This window comes from Sceloporus undulatus, chromosome 2 (genome assembly GCF_019175285.1).
Source record: "Sceloporus undulatus isolate JIND9_A2432 ecotype Alabama chromosome 2, SceUnd_v1.1, whole genome shotgun sequence".
Classification (NCBI taxonomy): Eukaryota; Metazoa; Chordata; class Lepidosauria; order Squamata; family Phrynosomatidae; genus Sceloporus; species Sceloporus undulatus.
Genome location: NC_056523.1, coordinates 227,438,181 through 227,451,905, shown reverse-complemented (window position 1 = coordinate 227,451,905; position 13,725 = coordinate 227,438,181). Strand labels below are relative to the sequence as shown.

Below are 13,725 nucleotides of genomic sequence, written 5' to 3'. Positions count from 1 at the left end.
GAACAAATTCAAGACCAAACTGTAGGACAACTGCAGGACAAAACTCAGCCCAAAATGTAGGACATTGAAGAAAAATGGTGGACCTTAAATGTCCTACATTTTGAGCTGAGTTTTGTCCTGCAGTTGCCCTACAGTTTGGTCTTGAATTTGTCCTACATTTTGTCCCTGGTAAAAGTGGACAATTATGGCAGCCCTCCAGAAAAATGAATGGTGTGTGCTGCTGCACCACCGCGCCCAAGCCCCATTATAATAGTGGCACTTAGTCTGGACCCCCCCTTCCTAAAATCCTAGCTACGTCCCTGTTGGGATGCAAAGCATCAATAGTTCTTTTGGAGAGTGGGCTCATATGGCCATTCAGTTGTTGCTGGGCTATAACTTCTATTATCCCTCACCCTTGGCTATGCTAGCTAGAGCTTGTGAAAATTGCAATAAAACAACATTTCGCATGGCGGGTGAGAGCAATGGTTAATATTTGAATTCAGCATGATGGGTTAGTCAGTAGATGTAGAAAAAAGAGATTTAAACCGTGAGGACATGTTGAACATGTTGAAGGACAGCCCCACAGGATAGAAGACCAATTTTTTTTTTAATTCCACAGAAACCCTGCAGAAAAGATGACTCACTCATTATAAAGTACACATGAAACAAGCAAAAAGGAGTTATAGGCCCCATACAGACAGGCCAAAATAAAGCTGCTTTGGGTCACTTTGGAGGTATGGTGTTTCCATGGTGCATGCATCCTAAGAGTCCAGAAGCTGCACCAAAGCTGCGCTCCAGTCCTTAGGACTGGATTGTGATTTTGGTGCCGCTTCCGGACTCTTAGGATGCATGCATCATTTTAACAGCATACCTTCAAAGTGACTCGAAGCAGCTTTATTTTGGCCTGTCTGTATGGGACCATAGCTTGGCAGAGAGAGATTCTCCAGATGGTAGGGTTACCATCCTGAGCTAACATGGTAAGAAGATAGGAAAATCACAGCTAGGAAAGCAGACAGCTACAAATTATACAGTCCAAAGTCCAGTTAACTGCACCTGGTTACAATCACGTAATAAATGCACCTTAAAAAGAGGTTTATAAATAAAAGGAGAGGATCATTTATTTATTCATTTACGGTATTTATACTCCATCCTAAAGGCTCTCAGAGCAGCTTACAATTATTATTATTAATTATTATCATTAATTAGATGGTTCCCTGCCCTCAGGTTTACAATCTAAAAAGACACTACACAAAAGGATAAGGTAATGATGGTGGGGAAAAGGATCAGGTCCAGCAGTCTTCTCTCCCTCTGAGGCCCAGACCAAGGCAGATGGACTGGAGAGAAGGCTCTGCTTCTTAATCGAGGCCAGGCCTGATGGAACTGGGCCTGCATCTCTCTGCAGATAACAACCACAAGGTGACATGTGCCGCCCTTCATATCTTTGAGATTGCAGATCCCATAAAATGTAGGAAATATAGCCAATTCTCAAGAATTATGTGAATTATCAAACTAAACATATAGAAGGTGTTAGTTTGCCTATCGGATCCCTACAATATTGAATGCACAATTATGACTATACAGATGCTCCACTTGTTTTTCACAGGCCCTATGATTGTGAAAGTTTAATTGAATCATGTGCACCATCCCACTGCACATAAAGGGTTGGATCCAAACACAGAATAAACCCATTGAATTATAGGAGGGGAAATGTAAACAAGGGTGGAGAAATCTCACTGTAGACAGGATAGACTGTAAACCTTTGATGATCCTCTGATAATGTACTTGTATTAGGTGGACAGAATAATCTGTAAACCTTTGATGATCCTATCCAATGGGGCCTCAAGGGAGGGACTTTCACAGCCAGGAATAGGGAATATAATAGCTGGCTGCACAACCAGCATGGACACCCCTTCTTGCAAGCTTGTAACTAATAAATTGGATATTGCTGCTTCACTTGTTTAGTCCTGACTAAATTGTCTACGTACTTGGTACTTAGAAACAATGGTCCCATACAGACAGGGCAAAATAAAGCTGCTTCAGGTCACTTTGGAGGTATGCTGTTTAAATGATGCATGTGTCCTAAGAGTCCAGAAGCTGCGCCAAAGCTGTGTTCCAGTCCTTAGGACTATAGTGTGGCTTTGGTGTGGCTACCGGTCTCTTAGGACGTATGCATCATTTAAACAGCATACCTCCAAAGTGACCTGAAGCAGCTTTATTTTGCCCTGTCTGTATGGGGCCTATATCTCACAGGGGGGCATGTGTGCTTCACCCCCAAGCCAGGAGTTTTGCAGACAACATGGAAAGAGAAAGGCTTTTATGAGCTTTTCACCTTAAGGTCCTGGCTATTCTGTCTCCTTCCTAACAGTGATGCATGCCAGAATGGGATAGCTTTGGTCTTTTTGAGGGGGAAATATGATTGCAATCTTTCTTGAGAAAGAAATGAGAACTATCCCCTTCAATGTATCAATTTCTTTTCAAACTAGGTGAAATGGACTGTGTCACAGCTGCCCTTCGTGGCTCCCTCTGTTAAAGTTAGGCATGCTTAGCCATGCTGTAGCCGTGTTGTGAGCTTGGGTATAAGAGGAGGAAGGTAAACAGCTGCAAAGAATTGTTGTGTGTGAACCAAGATTGTAGTGTCTGGCTTTTCATGGGAATGGAGTGTGAAAGTGGAGGAGGGAGATGAATCTTGAGAGGGTCAAGAAGTGATATTGTGGTTGTTAACTCGGATTTGGCAAAGGATGTGCTACTGTGCTGATCTTTTTCAATACACTGTTTCTGGTTCCATCTATGAAGCGTGTTCATTGTGTCAGAAAGGGAGAGGGCATAACTGGGACAGGGCCATCTCTGCTGTGTCCTTATGCCAGTTGTAAGAGTGGGAACAGTAAAAGTGGTGGTTTCTCTTTCAGAGCATTGACTAGAAGACAAGACTAGAAGTCCAGGAAGCATTTGCTTTGCTAACTTTGGTACTAGCCAAATGATACAAAGTGATACTAACTCACTTTATAAAAACAGGAAGGAGTCATGGGTCCACTTAAACTATTTGAACTCTAATTGTTCAGGCCTTGACTTAATGTTTAGCTGTATGTCTGTTCAGACAGTCAACTGGCATCTAGCCACTGAGGTAAACAAAAATTGAACTTTTGTGTGGAACGTAGTAACAGTAACTAAAAATGAGATTAAAAATGGAAAGAGGGATGAGCAGAAGGATAAGATTTTTTAAAGTCAGTGAACAAGACTCTTCAGACAGCAGCAAACAGCTAAAACTGAGGAGAACAAAGCCTGATGGAGAGCTAATCAAGGACAACCAAACACAGATTCAAGGAATCAGGCCTACCCTTTAACAGCTTTATACGGTATAGTGAAATAAGCATGGTTCTAGACTCCTATCTCTTTAGACTGAGAGACTGGAGATCCTTGCCACTTGTCAGCTAATTTGCTTCTCTCTGGGATAATAATCATCAAACTTTTATCACAGCTGGTCCTGTACTGACTAATTTCAGTTCAGAAACACAAGCCCCAGCAAAGTCAGAAAGCTTTATTAAGAAAACTGGGTTGATCGCAGTGCAGTGATGTCTTCAGGACTTAAACATTTTCGGTTACACAGTATATTAAAAGCAAATAACAATTCAAATGCTTTTTATGGGCTTACATCCCATTCATCTACAAACATACTTTGTTCCCTCATAACAGGAGTCCTCATGGAATTGACATTGAAAGCTCACAGCTTGTTTTTCTTCCCTACACATCTGCTTATTATTCGGCACCATGAACGACAAACAGTTCTTCCATCCAGCATCACTAATACCATCCAGTATTTGAAAGCATATCAAAACATATGGCTAGCATGCACAGCAGGAACTATGGTGCTGATTTCCCCTAGAGGTCTAGCTGTTGGTGTTGGTTAAACCCAGACAGGCAGAGTTAACATCAACACTCCACTTAAGCATTCGTAAGTCTTGGAATTGCAAGACATGTTATACGGGATGTTAAGCAAGGTCTATGGCAACCTTTCAGGCTATTTATTAGATAGTTATACACACACACTCATATATACCTTCCCTTTAGGAAGAAACACAGTCATGGCAATGACTGGGTGCTTGTTTTATGTTACTTATATTAATATTTATATAATAATATTTATTTATACCCCACTCTTCAGCCAAAAGGCTATCAAAGCAGCTTACAAATTGTTAATTAGGCATTTCTCTGCCCTCGGGCTTACAATCTACTTGTATTACTTTTCATCCAATGGCATATAAATACTATTATTAACCTTTTATTTATAAAGCGCTGTAAATTTACACAGCGCTGTACAGACAATATTTTTAATTAGACGGTTCCCTGCCCTCAGGCTTACAATCTAAAAAGACTTGACACAAAAGGAGAAGGGAATAGTGGTGGGGAAGGGGATGAGGGCCAGTGGTTACTCTCTCCCTCTGAGGCCTGGAACTTGGCTTCTTGGAGCTGGCCTGCCTCTCTCTCCCTCAAGATGGTGGATGAAGGGAGGGCTGTTCTTCTTCTAGATATAGAACAGATAGCATCATCAGGTTCTTTACTTATTTCCATAGGAAGGAACTGTTAAGGCATCCCTTACATTACATGGCAATCTGGCAGTTACACTTTCATCTTAAACCATATACAGTGTGCCTGCGTCATATGGGGCGCATACGCTGAAAGCAGTGGTGGAAGAAACAATAGCACGTGTCCATGGCGCATGCCGCCGCCACACCACCACAAGCACGAGCGCCATTACTTGTAATGGGGCTCAAGCACACGCGCAGTTTATTTTACGTGGGGGATCCAGAATGGTTGTCTCCTCTCCCGTCTATTTATTATCACCTCTATGGGACTTTCTGGGTCCCCCAGTGCAACTCTGTGGCCAACATCTGCTGGACACTGAACATCGAATTGTGCTGGAGGAGCTACAAATGCCTATGGAGTGTTCTCTCTAGGTCAGTGATGGTGAACCTATGGCATGTGTGCCACAGAGCCCTCTCCGTGGGCAAGTGTGCCATCTCCCCAACACAGAGTTAGCCAGTGTTTGTTACTGGAAAGACAGAGGGACTTGGCACTTGGTGATAAATAAGTGGGTTTTCAGTTGCAGTTTGGGCCCTCGGCCTCTAAAACAGCGGTCCCCAAACTTTGCTCCTCCAGGTTTTTGGACTTCAACTCCCAGAAGCCTCAGCCCTCTCAGCTAATGGCCTGAGATTCTGGGAGCTGAAGTCTGAAACCCTTGGAAGGCCTGAGTTTGGGAACCACTGCAAGTCTAAAAGGTTCACCATCACTGCTCTAGGTCTCTCAGTGCGGCTTTGGGTTAAAGCTGACCATAGAGTTGCATTGGAGGACCTACATATTCCTAGAGAGGCCATATTAAGCACTGAGCCAGGGCACTCGAAGGAAGCGCTCCCAAAGAGGGTGACTTCCTGCTGCCCCTCCCCTCCCTCTCTCTCGGAAGTGCGTAGCCACGTCGTCACGGCGACCCGGAAGTGAAAGTCCGGCCGGCGGGCGGGTTGGGCGGGGCCTAGCTGGTCGTCCTCCTCTTCTCCCTCGCGGCCCGCCGTCAGTGAGTGTGCGCGCGCGCGGCCTTGGGCCCATGTGGAGCTGCGGCCGGAGCAGTCGCCCAACCGCCAAGTCCAGGCCCTGCCTCCGCCCCCCGGGAAGCCATGAAGGGGTGAGTGCGAAGCCAGAGGCCTAGCGGGGAGGCCTCCCTCTCCCGGGAACGTGTTCCAAAGCCATCCCATTCTCCTCGGCCTCCTCTCCTTCGGCGGCGGCGCCTTTGGGTCAAAACACTGCAGAAGTACTAACGCGCGTTGAGACTCGGCGCTAGGGATTATGGGAACTGTAGTTCTGTGAGAGATCTCGAGCCTGAGAGAGAGAGCGCTCTGGTGCCACAATAAACTACAGCCCCCAGGGTTCCCAGGGCAGTTCGGGCGGCCTTTGGGTCGTTATTCCTGCGGTGTTTCCTCCTCCGTGGCCTGGCGGGGCCTGAGCAAGGCTAGCCGGCCTAAGGGGGGTAGGTAGGGCCAGGGAAAGAAGGGAAGGAGTCCTTTCCCCCAACCCTCCCTCGAAGAGGAGCGCCAGGCGGATGAGAAATAATAACCTCCAATAAAGACACCCCCCTTTTCTTTTCAGGTCGCAGGTCAGGAGCAGAGACGGCCAAAGGCTGTGTAGCCGGGCAGCCTCCCCTCCACCAAGAAGGGAAAGCAGCCCCACGTGTTTCCTTTGGTCTGGGGGCCCCTAAGCCTTTCCCCCATCTCCACTCAGCCTGGAAGGATGGATGAGCACCATTCAGAGTCCTCCCCCCCCCAAAAAAAAAGACCCCCTTAGAAAGCATTTGTTGCAGCAGGGAGGCCCTGCAGAGAGAGAGGCCAGATGTGTCTGGTCAAGAACTTGTATATTATCCCAGGATTCAAGGATATGACTCTGTAGAACCAGATCTTTCAGCACCTTTGAGCTCTCTGAGAGAGTAGGTTAAACGCCTCACAGAACTACAGTTCCCAGGATTCCCTAGCACTGAGCCAAGGCAGTCATAGCGGGCTCAACCTGGGTTCTTTCTGCAGTGTGTTTTGGACCTCAGTTCTACATTCAGTCTGATAAAGGCGCTATGTATTCCAAATGAATCGGACACAGAAGGGGGGGGAAGGTGTCGCTGCACGTTTGCCTTTTCAATCTCTATGTGTTTATGTTCATGCTACGTTTTGAAAGCTTTCACATTTTTCATGACAGGAGGAGAAAACAAGCCACGCTTATGTAGTGGCTTGTGACAGTTGTCAGAAGACAGTGCTTGGATTGAAGAACGGCAGCAGTTATTGATTGGCCTTCTGTGTGGATGTGTGTGAAAAGAGATGCCAGCTCAACATTAGGAGGAACCTCCTGACAGTGAGGGCTGTTTGACAGAGGAAGACACTCCCTCGGAGGGTGATAGAGTCTCCTTCCTTGGAGGTCTTTAAAGAGAGGCTGAATGGACATCTGTCAGGGATGCTTTGATTTGGATTTCCTCAATGGCAGGGGGTTGGACTGGATGGCCCTTGTGGTCTCTTCCAACTCTACTATTGTATGGCCTGTTACAGACTGCCAAAATAAAGCTGCTTCGGGTCTGTTTGGAGGTATGCTGTTTAAATGATGCATGGGTCCTAAGAGTCCAGAGATCGTGCCAAAGCCACACTCCATTCCTAAGCACTCAGTGCAGCTTTGGTGCAGCTTCCGGATTCTTAGGATGCATGCATCATTTAAACAGCATACCTCCAAAGAGACCCCAAGCAGCTTTATTTTGGCAGTCTGTAACAGGCCTATCATTCTATGAATATATATGACTGTAGGTCTTATCAGCCCTAGCCAGTGTAACCAGTGGTAAAGGATCTTTGAGAGTTGAAGTCAACAACTTCAGCATGGCCACACATTTCAACTCTGATCTATGCTCTGCTTGCAATAGTACCATTCATACTTATTATCCATTACCCAGCCGTCTTTCCTAGCAAGCTAATGGAATCTGCCAAGGCTTTTATGTTTTCGGATCCCGATTCTTGTCCTGTCTGCAACTGCGGTGTAATTGATTTGAATTCTTGTCTCCCAGGAATCATGGAAGATTTGTGTTGTTGGGTTATCAGCTGTTTACATTGCTGTGCGTAGTGCAGCGGAGGGTGCCACATCTGCCTGGTAGCAGCAAATACATCATGATGGCATTTCCATTTCTGATATATGTGTATTGAATCATAGAGTTGGAAGAGACAGCAAAGGCCATCCAGTCCAACCCCCTGCCATGCAGGAAATCACAATCAAAGCATCCCCGACAGATGGCCATCCAGCTTCTACTCAAAGACCTCCAAGGAAGGAGACTCTATCACCCTCCGAGGGAGTGTCTTCCTCTGTCAAACAGCCCTCACTGTCAGGAAGTTCCTCCTAATGTTGAGCTGGAATCTCTTTTCACACACATCCACAGAGAAGGCCAATCCATAACTGCTTCCATGTATGGCAAAATTAGTGTCAATGGCATGTTGATCTGTGATTGGTGGGAATTGGTGTTGTGAAAACCTCGGAAGTGACACTATTGAAAATGCTGTGGTATGTAGTGTTTTAAATGATACTATCTACATGAGTGTTTTCCAAAGTGGGCAATGGAGGGACGTACTAAAACAAAGGACAGTACTTGCCCATAGGGAAAGCATACTTGCCCATAGAGATTCATTGGAGATTGCTTGCCCATAGGAAATAATGGAAAGATCCAGAGGGACAGTGAGGGAAAAGGGGGTGGGGGGGGGGGGGGCTTCAGTCAAAATATTGTTACCCAAGAAGGATGTACGGAACCAGCATCTTTAGGACCATGGTGGGGATGAGGGTTGCATGAAACATCTTTTCAGGATCCCCTAAAACCATTGCATAGCCTTGCTGATTGCTTCTTGTGCTGGTGTTTCCTGCTTTTTGCCTGCCCACACTCCGTTAGCCATGTCTTTCACTAGTAGTGGCTGTGGCAATTGGGAAACTCACAAGGCTTTGGGGAAGGGCATTGCTTCTGTGGCTCAGAATGGTGCCATTTTGGGACTGAATGTGTTGAGCAAGGAATTAGTGGCAGCAGGGGAGAAATAGCAGCAAAAAGGACCTTTCAAATTTGTGATGCCGCTTAAGCTTTGTGATCTTTGCTGGGACTTGGCTAGCAGGTTGGAGCTGCATTGCTGCTCCTGCTTTTTTTAATCAGGCAGGCTAAGAGAAGAGGTAGCAGAAGAAACGGTGTTTGTGTGTGTAAAATACTTGTAGTTGTGTGAGGAAGACACGTCTCTGAAGGAGGGGGAGGAATATCCAGGGTGGATTGTTGTAATGCAGTGGTTCCCAATCTGTGGGTTGGGACCCCTTTGGGGGTCAAATGACTCTTTCATGGGGGTCGTCTAAGGCCACTGGAAAACACTTTTTTAATAACAGTTATGACGTAGCAACAAAAATAATTTCATGGGTTTGGGTCACCACAACATGAGGAACTGTATTAAAGGGTCACGGCATTAGGAAGGTTGGGAACCACTGTTGTAATGAGTCCTTCATCTTGGAGCAGTTCCTTTAGTTAAAATCTTTCTCTTTCCCCATCCATACATCCAGAGCATGTGGCATCTTTAAACCCCCTACACAGAAACCAGTTGTGTCCCTCTCTGCCCCACCAAAGGACTTAGAGTCCTTTCTCATGGAGGAGAAGCTTCCTTATTTGCATCCACTCACTTTGGAAGCAGCAATCTAGCAGCTGGCTGAAGAGCAAGCGAGAGGCCTCTCACCTGCACTGTCATTTGCTGCAAGGCTGGCATGGGTGAGAGGCTTCTTGGTTGCTGCTCCCAGGGTGACTCTGGGTGCAAAGGGAGCAGTGATGGAGTCGCCAGTTGAGGTTTGAATGTCAGACTAGGATACTGGGAAGCCAGGGTTTGAATCCCTGCTTGGCCATGAAAACCCACTGGGTGACCTTGGGCAAGTCATACTCCTTTATCAGCTCCAGAGGAAGGAAAGGACAAACCTGGGGTGAAAAAAACATTGCCAAGAAAACCTCATGATAAGGTTTGCCTGATGCTTGCCATAAGTCAGGAATGACTTGAAAACACCCAACGACAACAAATTGGTTTTTTTAGGGAGAGTTGCATGAGAAAATTTTCTTCTGTGCCAAATCAGCTGAGAGCTAATTTAGACAGACCTACAGAACAGTACCATTTTACATTCTACAACTTATCAAAGTATCAATGAATTTTTCCAGGAGCTAAAAGTATTTTATCTCATTTGTCTGGAACACACTGAAAGCTAATGACTCTATCATAAGGCAGAAACGACTTGAAGGCAGACAATAACAAGGTTTGTACACCACAAAAAGAGCTGCTGAACATATTTCTGCAAGCTTTGCATCCAAAAACTAACAGTATTCAAATTTGATATGAAACAAGCAAGCCAGGTTAGCCTTGCATAATGAAAAATATTTTGAATCCTCAAGAGACCACTTGACAGCTTCTTCCAAAATGCATCCAGCAGCAATTATTTTCTTTCATTAGCTTCCATTTACGATTTCCATTTTGGTGGCCATACTTAAAGATATGTGCTTCTTTAACATGATGGTGGTAGTTGGTGAGGCAGGCTTACCTGCTTGCTTCTTTTCTCTCTGTTTTGCTGTTCAGCAGGCTCTGCGAGAGATTTTGGAAAGATCTGCTGTTTACCTTGCCTGCAGGCACACACAATTATAACTGCATCAGTTATGCAGAATCGCATTATTACCTGGCTCAAACTTTTAATCCATTGTTCACTGCAGGCATAGTGCTGCAACCGGACACTAAAAGTCTGTGTTTCTCCAGCCCTCTTTCACCTTCATCTCAATTCTAATACTACTGTACTAAAAACTTCCAGCTAGGTAGAGGATACATGGGAAAAAAGAGGGCTGGGAGGATGTAAAAAGAATTTATATAAAGGAGCTTCTTTGTCAGAAGGTGTAACTTTCCAAATAACATACATGAACATGTGGTAACTTTATTCAAGATGGTTGTGAATAGTAGACATTGGCGGGTTACAGACCGCCCTCAAGTGGCCGTTTTCCCGTCGCCGCCATTCGCTGTGGTGGGAAGCCCCAGCGGCCAGACTGCGAGGCTTCCCGGCGCAGCGAAAAAAGAGCGCCAAAATGGCACTCCTTTTCAAAATGCGGAAGTGGCACCACGAGGGGCGAAGCGCGCCCTCGCGGCGTCACTTCCGCCGCAACACGTCTGGACGCTATGCATCCAAGACGTCAAAATGGTGGCGCCCCATGTGGATGGGCACTGCCATTAAGGACGCGCTCTGTACTAGGAAGAAGGGCCTTGAGGAAGGTAAGACCCTTCCTAACCCTAATACGGCCCTTCCTAACCCTAGTACGCGCGGAGCGCATACTTTATGGAGGTCTGAAACCCGCCATAGTTCTGACCCATTTTAGTCAAGGGTCAGTAGTATGAGGTGCGTGATTTGTCAAACAGGTATTTCATTGCATTTATTGAAGGGTATGATTATACTCAGTGTTGGGAAGAAGAGCTCTGGCACAATGCACCCTTCCAGAAGTCTGTTTGACTGGCTGGAAGCTATAATTGTTGCGAGCAGTTATATATTCAGTATACTTTTGCCCATTCCTCATGGAATTAATCTTGTTTCTTCTTCTTCTTATTATTATTATTATTGTGCTTTATTTATATAAGGCTGTAGATTTGCACAGTGCTGTACATACAAACAATAAAATAGATAAAAACCTGCCCATGGCGTACAATCTAATAATAGCATATAAATAATACATAATACAGGAAAGGGTTCAATAAAACAGGCAACAAATTATAAACGTCAAATAGCAAATAATAGTCACACAATGCCTGGGAATGCTTCTCTGAACAGGATGGTCTTCAAATCAGTTTTGAAACTAATTAAAGAAGTGATGAGCTGTGTTTGTGGGGGAAGGAGGTTCCAGGAGTGAGGGGCAGCAAGTGAAAAGGGACGAATCTGGGACAGGGCAGAGAAAATCCTGGGCTGAGACAGCAGACCTTGACTACCAGAACGGAGGGCCTAAGTGGGAAGGTGAGGAGAAAGAAGGTCTGATGAATAAGGAGGGGCCAACCCATGCAGGGCTTGTGTTTGTTGTCTTTGTTGCAAGCCTTTATCCTGTATGAGAATTTCTCCATCAGTCAGGAGTGCCAACACTCTTTCCCACCGATTGTCTATCATGAATTCTCCTGATTTCCAGCATTTACATGCAGCTGTTAAAAAAGTGATTAAATTATTATGCTTTGAACAGCTGTTTGCATTAACACAGAGGGTTAGCTGTAAAAGATCAGGTCTGGCTTATGATATAAGAGATTTGATCCAAAACTGTATTCCAAAAACCTTTTATCATATGGTGGTCAAGCCACATATGGTGATGTAAATCTGTAGCTTTACAGTCCTCTCCGACAATTTTGGTGGGGCACTTTTGATCATTTTGGAAAGGTGAATATGTGCTAAATACTATCTATGAATTATTACCATGATACCTGCTTTTATGTTAGCCAAGTTTGATTTATATGGGGGAGAGGACCACATGTGAGACCAAGCTGCATTTGATAACTCTTTTCCTACATCAGATTGCCAGGACACCTGGGTAAATTGGCCTTGTCAATATATATGTTCAGTTTATATATGCCCATGGCAATACTTTTCCCTTAGGAATCATTCCCTACTACACAGAAATGAATTAGACATTTCCATGAGTTTCTTCCTCATGATTCATGAATATAAATAGATAGATTCTGGTTAGTATATGTCATTAATCTCAGATTTGACCCATCTGGCATTATGTCTTTTGGCAATCAGTCAAGTAAACTGATTTAATTGAATGGCCTGAAAAGAAAATGCAATGTCAGGAGTCAATAGTCTGTCATGTCCATTGCTAATAAATCTAAGAAACGTAGGGAACCTAGTTACATTTTTCCCTTTAGGTTAAAAATAAATTGGTTAATCATCATTTTTAAAATTTATATACTGGGAGGGGGATATTTTGGAGTAGAAAAAACAGACAAGAGACCAGAAATATTATTGTATATTTACTCATGTTTATAAATTTTACTCAAGAAATTGATCCCAAAAACCTGAGTTGACATATCCACAGGTCAAAGTAAGTACTGTACTTTAATTCTTATTTAAAAAGGAACCATGCCATGGTGAAAAGCAAGAGCATAATGTGTCCTGGATGTGGGGTACCAGCTATTATTTCCTTCTGATGTGCCGGTAACCAGCACCATATTTGTGTCCATTTATTTATTACGTTTCTTTCTTTCTTGGGCTGCAAGCACACTGCACAGATAATCTAGTTTGACACCGCTTTGATTGCCCTGGCTCCATGCTATGGAATTCTGGGCATTGTAGTTTGATGTTGCTCTAGAGCAGAGTCTTGGACTTGGAACCAGTGGCCCAGAGACCACCACATTCAGCAATACTGACAGGATACTCAAACAACCACCTGCTTTCATATAAGCCTGGGCACCACTTGAGATTCTCATGAGGGGACTTAATTCTGTATCCTCTCTTTATTAGAACCTAGTTTGTCCTCCGTTAAAAAAACAACCCTAAACTAAACAAACTAAATCAAACTAAACTAAATAAAATATTGGCATGTGACAACCTAACTAAAATGGAACTTCCCACCCTCCCATACTAGGAAATTTAAAGCATCAAGAGCCATCATGGTTTGAGTGTTGGACTGCAACTCTGGAGACCATGGTTTGATTTTCCTATTCAGCCATGAAAACCCACTGGATGGCCCTGGGCAAGTCACACCCTCTCAGCCTCTCACCCCTCTGAATAAACCTTGCCAAGAAAACCTTGTGATAGGGTTGCCTTAGGACTGCCCTAAGTCAGAAACAATTTGAAGGCACACAGCAACAACAACACAATTTGTATCTAGCAGAGAGGACCTTGTCTGTATCTGTCTAGCTGTGGAGACTCTCTTCCTTGCTTGATATATTTGTCTGCATCCTTTTTCTGTCTGTCACATAGTAAAGATGTCTTTGGCCTGTTACAGACTGCCAAAATAAAGCTGCTTCGGGTCTCTTTGGAGGTATGCTGTTTAAATGATGCATGCATCCTAAGAATCCGGAAGCTGCACCAAAGCTGCACTCCAGTGCTTAGGAACGGAGTGTGGCTTTGGTGCGACCTCCGGACTCTTAGGACACATGCATCATTTAAATAGCATACCTCCAAAGAGACCCGAAGCAGCTTTATTTTGGCAGTCTGTAACAGGCCTTTGTT

General features: G+C 44.6%; 1 protein-coding gene across 3 annotated transcripts in view; it reads left to right on the top strand.

Moving 5' to 3' along the window:
* Nucleotides 1–13,725, top strand: part of NAA50 (N-alpha-acetyltransferase 50, NatE catalytic subunit) — a 293,674-nt gene that overhangs the window by 5,089 nt on the left and 274,860 nt on the right. The window contains exon 1 of one of the 3 annotated variants that reach the window (XM_042448375.1): nt 5,477–5,650. The exons of 1 other annotated variant lie outside the window; for it this stretch is intronic. In XM_042448375.1, the coding sequence (XP_042304309.1) occupies nt 5,643–5,650 (8 nt within the window). In that variant the 5' untranslated portion in view covers nt 5,477–5,642. Of the gene's footprint in view, nt 1–5,476; nt 5,651–13,725 lie in introns of those variants that run through there. One more of the 3 variants, XM_042448374.1, reaches the window with a different exon arrangement.